Source organism: Belonocnema kinseyi, chromosome 7 (assembly GCF_010883055.1).
Source record: "Belonocnema kinseyi isolate 2016_QV_RU_SX_M_011 chromosome 7, B_treatae_v1, whole genome shotgun sequence".
Taxonomy (NCBI): Eukaryota; Metazoa; Arthropoda; class Insecta; order Hymenoptera; family Cynipidae; genus Belonocnema; species Belonocnema kinseyi.
In genome coordinates this window covers 130,687,210-130,696,423 of record NC_046663.1, presented here as the reverse complement: position 1 = coordinate 130,696,423, position 9,214 = coordinate 130,687,210, and the positions used below count along the sequence as shown (strand labels likewise).

At 31.8% G+C, this 9,214-nt stretch overlaps 2 protein-coding genes across 3 annotated transcripts in view; one reads left to right on the top strand and one right to left on the bottom strand.

Annotated features, from left to right (window-relative positions):
• Positions 1 to 9,214, top strand: part of LOC117175909 (cell division cycle protein 20 homolog) — a 135,391-nt gene that overhangs the window by 4,521 nt on the left and 121,656 nt on the right. For both annotated transcript variants that reach the window (XM_033365748.1, XM_033365750.1), the window contains exon 3: positions 1,528 to 1,726. The gene's annotated coding sequence lies outside the window, so the exon portion shown is untranslated. The remainder of the gene's footprint in view (positions 1 to 1,527; positions 1,727 to 9,214) is intronic.
• LOC117175910 overlaps positions 7,456 to 9,214 on the bottom strand; it is a 2,935-nt gene continuing 1,176 nt past the window's right edge. The window contains exon 3 of the mRNA XM_033365752.1: positions 7,456 to 7,838. Coding sequence (XP_033221643.1) covers positions 7,492 to 7,838 — 347 coding nt within the window. The 3' untranslated portion in view covers positions 7,456 to 7,491. The remainder of the gene's footprint in view (positions 7,839 to 9,214) is intronic.

The window sequence follows — 9,214 nt, the reverse complement described above, 5'->3', positions numbered from 1 at the left end:
AGAGGGAGCTCTTCTTAATATTTTGACACCAAAATCATGTCGATACACCTTACCGACTGCGAGTAAAGCCACCCACGCTTTAACTTGACAGACTGTATGGGGAGATCTCGCCCAATTTGCCTCTGACTTAATATTCCACCTAAAGTATAAGCCGATGCGTCTGTTCTGATAAGGAATGGTTGCGTAAAATATTGGTATTGTAATATTGGCTCTGAACAAATAAAATTTCTAAGTCTTTTAAATGCCTCTTGTTCTTTATTGGTCCATTCAAAAAAAATATTATCCTTCGATAAGTAAGTTAGTGGTTTTGACATTTTTGCAAATTCGAGAATAAATCGCCTATAATAGCCAATCAATCCCAAAAACTGCTTAATATTCTTTTTTGTTTTTGGTATTGGAAAATTTGCCATAGCTTTAATCTTTCTTGGACCAGGCTTTACCCCCTCTTGAGTTATTATATGACCCAAATAGGTTATTTCGTATCGTATGAAATTACATTTTTCAGGCTGAAGAATTAAACCTGCATCTCTCAATCGCGATAATAATGCTCGAATTTTCCTATCATGATCATCTAAATCAACAACATAAATGACAATATCGTCCATGTAGATAAACAATTCAATTCCCTGAAGGGCCGTGAGATCCTAATACATAACTCTCTGAAAGGTAGCAGGAGCGTTTTTTAACCCAAAAGGCATACGAATAAATTCTAAATGGGCGTATGGTGTCGGAAAAGCGGTTTTTGCTTGTGAATTTTGATCCATGGGGATCTGATAAAACCCGGAAGCAAGATCCATCACCGAAAAATATTTACTTCCACCCAATTGATCCAATATTTCTGTTATTGTGGGTAGTGGATAGGCATCGGCGATCGTCTTTTTATTTAAAGAACGATAATGGATGACCATCCTCCATTTTTTGTTACCCTGGGAATCTGATTGTTTTGAAACAATCCAGAATGGTGAATTATATGGTGAAACAGAAGGCTGAATTATTCCAGAAGAGAATAATTAATCAGTCTGCTTGCGACTTTCATCCCTGTAAATGTGGGGATAACGATATTTTTACATTAACAGGTTTCTCATCGGCTGTTAATATTTTATGTTTCAAAACATTAGTAGCCCCTAAAACATCCCCTGGCAATTTAAATTGATAGGAAAACTCATAAAATAAGGGCAATAATTTTTCCTCTTCTTCTTCATTGAGATCACCAATATCTTTTAACTTTTTAATTTTAATCAATCTCCTAGCCCGTTCTTTAGATTTATCTTTTGAATTTTTATTAGATTTTGACGAAATCTTATCTAAGAAAGGAAGATTGTATTCTTTCAATTCTACTGGTGTGTAATGTTAAGTGCACGTCATTATTGTTACTATTTATCATCAAAATTCTTGCTATTCCATTATTACTTAAAACCAAACATTCCCCGCTAAAAATGCCAGGACCACAGGTAAGACGAGATACATAGCCTTCCTTTAAGTTTGTCCTTTTAAGTATAACTTGTACTAAAACTCTTTACCTTGCAGGTAATGTTATTGTTACGTGAGATAATAATGGAAAGTGCAACTCTCCTAAATAAAGACTATCATCTACCAAATTCAGAACAGCATGATGCTGCCTCAAAGCCTTAACTCCAAGAATTCCACCCTGCTGAATAGGAAAGGATTCCGTAACAACTTGAAAAGGGATCTCCAAGCCTTTTATCATCAACTTTACTCTTCCAAGGTACTGACCATTTTTTCGCTAAACCCTATCAAATTAAAAATTCTTCTCCTATTAATCTATACTCGCGAGTCCAAAGATTTTTCTTTAATTATATTTACACTCGACCCAGTACCAATTTAAATTATTGCTTTACCTATAACTAAGGAAAAATGTTCTGAAATGATCATGGGCATTATCCCGAGTTCTTCTTTTGATTTGAGTTGGAGGACGACTCGGTTATAACCAAATTCTGCTTCAGGATCGCTGAGTCTCCATTTAAACGACCCTGTTTCAGGTTTAAATAAATAGTCATCTCGCTTACGCATTAAATTTCCCCTTTCTATATCATGCCTCTTTTTAATCCAACAATTTTTAAATTATGACCTTTAAGATTACAATAGGAAAATTCGCCCCTATCTCTCTCTTTTACATTATTTTCTACCCGAGAACAATTTATTTTCATATGTCCATACTCTTTACATTGGAAACATTTAATATTTTCCCACTTAAAATTATTGCTACTTTCCTAGGGATTCTTATCCTGAATATACGTTATTTTCTTTTGCAAGGGAAAATTTCGCTCGCCATTTCAAATTTTCCCGATACGCCCTGGTCCCTAATAGGATCATGGATCCTCTTCCAACTTTTCCACTGGAGATCCGCCTGATTCGCCAGTGCAATAGCCTTTTCTAATGTACTTAATTCTTCATCCTGATTTCCGGAATAAACATCTTTATCTAATCCCCTTAAAAAATTTCCCACACTAGTTACCCGAAATACTAGGGAGAGGAGAGTCCAAAATGATCGAAGGTCCTGATCCTGCGTTGCCGTAAGCCTCTTGTAGGCCGGTCCCTCGTTGCCGTAACCTTTCACGGGCCCGGTGGCTGCTTCCGATTCGAGCCTTGGCTGAACCTCTCTCAGTCTCTTGCATTGACGGGTCCTGGGCCTTCAATGTAGCCCTCCCAGGATTATACGCCAACACTCAAAACTAATTAAGGATTGGTCACCAATTGTTACGTCCTAATTCCGTTAGTGCTGAATTTATTCCACTAGTTCCATCAATGATTGGACGAAATTTCCAGGTGGTCTGTTGCTGAATTTTATTGGCTTAAAAGCCAATTAGCTTGAAAGTTAGGTCTCAGGAGATTTGAATATTTGAATGAAATAAAATAACACTGACACCAGAAAGTTAACTTTCAGTTATTTATTTAATTTAGCACATTTAACACTCAACTAGTTATAAAATTAATTGATCAACAAATAATCACGACAAAATTATTATTCTAATAATATCTGGTTTAATGCTCTGAAAGCTTTTGTTCTGCCGTTTTCCAGCGAGCGCGCTTATATTTATAATCTTAATTCTAGTGACGTAGGAAGGGTCCACAGCGAAATGTCGTCATTTTTATCCAATAACATTTTTAGTTTCATCTCGATGTCGACATCGCCCACCAATCAACGCATGGATGATTACCCCCTTGACGTCACAAGATAGAACGAAGATCGGTCCAGGCTAATTCATGGTTTGCATCAAATGATTCAACCCTACATTCTTATTTATTCCTTTTTCGGCGCCTTAAAGTCGCGACTTAATCTCTAATAGAAATTTCTATTTACTATGACTGATAACTGTGATCAATTTATGCATGAGAGAGAGAAAGTATTTAAGAGAATCCATTCCCCCTATTGCACCATTATATGAAATCCATTGTAACAATAATTCCTAATATTTTACCAATTTCATTAATAATTAACTAATTTCCCCTTTTTGTTACATTAAATAATTATATCGGTAATCAACGTATAATCAGATAAATTCTATTCAAAATTGATTAATCTCATGTGTTCCCTAACACTTTTTGATTAGTCAGTCATCCCTCCTTTAGAAGAAATTCAAATTTGAATTCTCTACCGCCTAAAAATGGCGCTGCATAACTTACGGAAAGTCGCATGACGTCACAATTTCACCCAAAAAGGTATGGATTGTGCAGGGTGGTAAAATGCGTTTGAAAGATGATCGTGCGTGTATCAAAAAGCTAGAGAATGATGCTAGATGTGTCCAATTGGCGACGTAACCATACTAAACCTATTTACTGCCGCGTAAAGTTTAAAATTATAAATATCACATTTGTGAATTGTGAAGAAGTGGAGAAATAAGTATGTGTTTATGTTAAAACACCATGAACATTAATAATTTTAATAATAATTAAATAATTTGTATAAGTTGAAAATAATTTTTTTTAAATAATTTTATAAGAATTACTGTACATTTTTTCGCGAAAATATTCCGAAAATAATTTTTCTTACTAATCATCAGTATTGAGGGTACGGATAGTAAGGTTATGAATGTATACTTACAATTTGACAGGTTGCTCATTGTTTTAAAGGATATTTTCCAGAAGGAGATTGAATAAGTAAGAAAAAGATTGTTCGTAGAAGCGAAGTGAAGGTTTTAATTTACTACATTTTACGACTCTGCATCCGTGAATATTGAAGCCATTGTTTGAAAAAAAATGTGTTAATGTTTAAGTGTCATGAATATTATTCATTTTCTTAGAAGAAATGTACATTTCTTCTTGAAAATATTCGGAAAATAATTTTTCTATATAATTACACGTTTTGAGGATGATAAATGTTAAGGTTATGCGTGTATAAATAAAAGTTGAGAGGGTGCTCATTGTTTTTGAGATTATAAGTGATGTTATTGTCTTTGACAGCTATGTATGAGTAGGTTTTGGTTTAAATTCTGATTCATTTTTAAACAATTGTCTTCTTTGTTTGTTAGTTCTTTTTGGGCCTTTTAGCGAAAGGTTTATTTACAATAAATACGTAAAAGGAATATTTAAAGCACGCGAAAGAGATTGTCTGGCAATAGAGTAATGCATTGAAACTTAAAAGTTATTTTGTTAATCTTTGGCTTTTGACGCTGTCAATGGAACGTTGTATGAGCTACGCGGCAGAATTGGGAATTTTCAGAAAATTGCCCAGTGGGCACAAAATTTGGCGATGTCTTTACGACATTGTTACGACATCCTATTTCCATGTCGTTAAGGTGTCTGCGATATCGTAGAGACATCGTCAAATCATACGACTCATTTGCGATATCGTAAAGACACCTTAACAAAATGGACACAGGATGTCATAAAGTTGTCGTAACGATGTCGTAAAGACGTCGCCAAATTTTGTGCTTAATGGGTGAACTCAAGTTCCAGGGTTTCACGGAAACGTGCCAAATTTTGTAGGGATTAAAGAGGAGTATCTACGAAATAAAATCATACTATTAACTTTTCTTTACAATGGATCCTCATCATCCCCGCAGCATCCCAAATATGACCATAAAATCAAAAAACTATATTTTTACGTGGTAATGGTATGGTATTGTAATGGTATGTTACGTGGAATGGTATTTTCTAATTGAAATGTAATAGTTTGTCATTGTTTGGAGTAATACATGTTTCTAAAAACATTATAAATTCATTTGAGCATTTATTTATTGTTTATTTACACAACTTCTAAAAATTTAGCCAGAGATATCAGCTTTCTTTTGAAATTAAAAAGTATTCAAAGTATTTGTTCTATTTTATTTTATTTTTTTTAGTTATCGAAAACTAACTGCTTAAACCAATAAAAATTGTTTAAAGAAATAGAAATTTGTTAAACATTAGAAAAAATATCAAAATTATGTAGTAATTCAACAAAAAGTATCATAGGATAACAATTTTAAAAAAGGTGGACCTCTCTGTCTGAAGTTTTCAAAATTTTGAAAATGAATAATGCATAATAATTTAAAGCATTATTAAAATTATTAAATAATTAAGAAGTACACTAATTTAAAAAAAAGGTTTTTAGAAAAATTTACTACTTCAAGCATTAATAAAATATTTCATTTCAATCAGAAAATAAGATTATGGTCATATTTGGGGTGCTGCGGGGAGGGTGGGGTGGGTTGGAAAGAAAAGTTATTAGTATGGTTTTATTTCGTAGACACTTTTCTTCATTCCGTACAAAATTTGGCACGTTTCCATGAAACCCTGGAACTTGAGTTCACCCATTAAGCACAAAATTTGACGTCTTTACGACATCGTTACGACAACTTTATGACATCCTATGTCCATTTTGTTAAGGTGTCTTAACGATATCGCAAATGAGTCGTATGATTTGACGATGTCTCTACGATATCGCAGACACCTTAACGACATGGAAATAGGATGTCGTAACGATGTCGTAAAGACGTCGCCAAATTTTGTGCCCACTGGGCAATTTTCTGAAAATTCCCAATTCTGCCGCGTAGCTCAAGAAGCGTTTTTTGGACCACCCTAATATACATATAACGTTCCATTGATAGCATCAAAATCCAAAATTTGACAATTGCCAGACGATCCCTTCCGCGTGCTTTAAATATGGTGTTTTACGGCTACCAATAGTGTTTACACTAAAAAAAAAAACATACAGTTTGAAAATTTAACATTGGAAATTATGTTTTCAGGTATTTCCATGTCCATTGTTCATAATAAATGCATCGAAATACACCAGTATCAGTACCGTGTTTGTAAGCAGTGAATGAAAAATACATCACTCGTTTTTGTAACAGTTTTTACTTTAAAAACCACAACCTACTCATACATTACTGTCAAAGACAATAACAGTACTTGTAATCTCGAAAACAATGAGCAGCCTCTCAACTTTTATTTACGCTCATAACCTTACAATTTTTCATCATCAAAACCTGCACTGTAAAGAAAAATTATTTTCCAAATATTCTCAGGAAAAAAATGTACATTCCTTCTAAGACAATTAATAATATTTATGAAATTTAAACATGAACACAGTTTTCTCAAACAATGGCTTCAATATTCACACATGCAGAGTCTTCAAATACAGTCAATTAAAACCTTCACTTCGCTTTATTTGCATAAATAAACAATTTTTTCGTCTATTGCTTTTCAGTGAACAATTACATTTTTCATTTGTCTACAAACCACCTTTTTCTTATTTATTTACTCTCCTTCTGAAAAATAACCTCCAAAACAACGAGCAGCCTGCACTGTAAAAAAATTTTATTGTAATTTTACCACTTTCAGAGAGGAACGTTATATTTACTATTCGCAAAGAAGCGCTTTTACGGGGGAAAAAATGAACAACTACCTTCATTTTGTAATTTCACTTTTAGGTTATGCGACTTTACAGTTCACTTTGTGAAAGTACCAATGAGTTGTATATTTGTAGGTTATGGTATTTTTACTGAAAATTTCGGTAAAATTCCCGGAAATGATTGTATTAGTACAATAAATTGCAAATATCCCACTCACATCAGAAATATTACAGAGCCTATTAGAAATATTTTAAAATAATAAAATTTTATTTTAATTAATTGATATTAGTAAATTTCAAAAAAGAAAGATGTGTTAATGTAAAAATAAATAAACTGTGACATTATTTCTTTACAAAAACAGGTAAATTTATTCAAAAATAGTTAAAAGTGAATGCTAATTTGTTCGATAAAAATACGAAAACGTAAACTTCTACACGATGACAATTGCAGCGATATAAACATAGATATGTATAAGTGTTTTAACTCAGGCACAGCCAAACGATGTCACGCACGAAACGTGAAACTTTTACAGGTAATATACAATATATACATATTCTATATAAATATATAAAACTGTTTTGGTCAAAACCAACAAAAAAATAAAACATTTGGCGTCAATGCCAACAAAAATACATTACTGCGAATAGCTGAGAACTAATAAGAAAATAGAATTTTTTAAAGTTATTTATAAAAATTAAATTGGATCAAAGTCGGCGATATTGATTTTTTGCAATGCTTTAAAAAGGGTAAAAACTTTTCGTTTTGACACCTCACTTTTCGCTCTGCACGTCGTGTTTGGTGATGATATATTTAAGAGGTACATCTGCAGAAACAGCAATGTACATGCATGTGTTTTCGGATACGTCTGGTTAAATACAAAGTAAGTTGCTATTAAAATTTGAAGCGCGTTTACAAAAGTTGCACATTTTAGCACAACCTTTCCATCCAAGAACAACAGGAACCTATTTTGTTTCTGATCTTCATTCAAAACATCCTCCACGTTGGAGGGTTCTTCGTTTTCGATGTTGTCTCCTTCTAAAGCTGCAAAAAGAACACATATTGAATGAAAACTGTAAATAAGTTTAGAGGAATTTAAGGCAAATGAGAATAATTTTATGAAGTTCATACAAAGTCCAGGCGAATTAAAAAAATTCAAATGAATTTATAACAATTAAAATATATGAAAGAACTTCATTGAATTTAGTAGTTTGAAATAAGCTTAGAAAAAAGCAAGGAAATTCAAAACAATTTGATGAAATGCCTAAGAATTCAAGACGAGGTTAAAATAATTTAGGACCGATTACATAAAATCTTTAAAAAAATTCAAAAAATCTATTGAATAAAATAAAATTGATTGAATTTCGAAGAACTGAAGTAAATTAAAAAATTTAAGAGAATTACAAAGAATTAAAAAAAATGCAGTTTGAAATAAAAGAACTTTAAATCTCTTCGAATCTTTGAAACCTTATTAATTTCAAACCAAACAAGTCCTTAATGGCTACAAAAAATTCGAATTAAAGACAAAAGAATTGAAATGAATTTAAAAAAAAAATTAAAAATCTAAAAAATTCCATTCATTACAATAAAATTTGAGTGAATTTAGAGGAAATTTAGGGAAATGAGAAGGAATCGATGGAACTAATAAAAAATGAAGCCGGATTTAGAAAAGTAATCAAGTAAATTCAAAACAATTAAAAATTATGAAAAAAGACTGATTTTAGAAAGTTCGAAATGAGTTTACAAAAGTTAAACAGTATTTAAAAGAACTTGATGAAATGCCTATGAGTTTAAAATAGGTTTCGAAGACTTTAAGATGAATTGAACAAAAACTTTTTAAAAATCCACTGAATTCAACAGAATTTACAAGAATTCAGAATAAATTGGTAAGAATTCAGGGCGAATTCCAAATGAGTTAAAAAAATATTTTAATATCTCTTGAAAACTTTGAAAACCTTCGAAATTCCTCACTTCTAATATGTTCTTTGAAATCCATTACAATATCTTGTATATTATACAAAATTTGATATTTCGAGAATCCTGAAAAATCTATTGAAATACCTTGGAAGATTTAGAATCCCCTTAAATTACTGAAATATCCTTAGGACATCTTATAAATCGCCTAAGAATGTTTTAAAATATCGTAAAACCTTTTAATTTTGTTTAATTCCCTCAAATGATTAAATCCCTTGACAAGCCCTTGAAATTGTTTAAAGTTCTTGAAAATTCCTAGAAATCTTTTTAAATACCTTAACATATTTCAAATCTTTTGAAATCTCATTAACTTACTAAAGTAAATAAAAAAATCGTGGGAAATTTTTTAAATAACCTAAATTATTTATAATCCTTTAAACTCCTTTCAAATTAATTTAAACTCTTGAAAAATACCAAGGAATTTGAAACGAATACGTAAAAATATT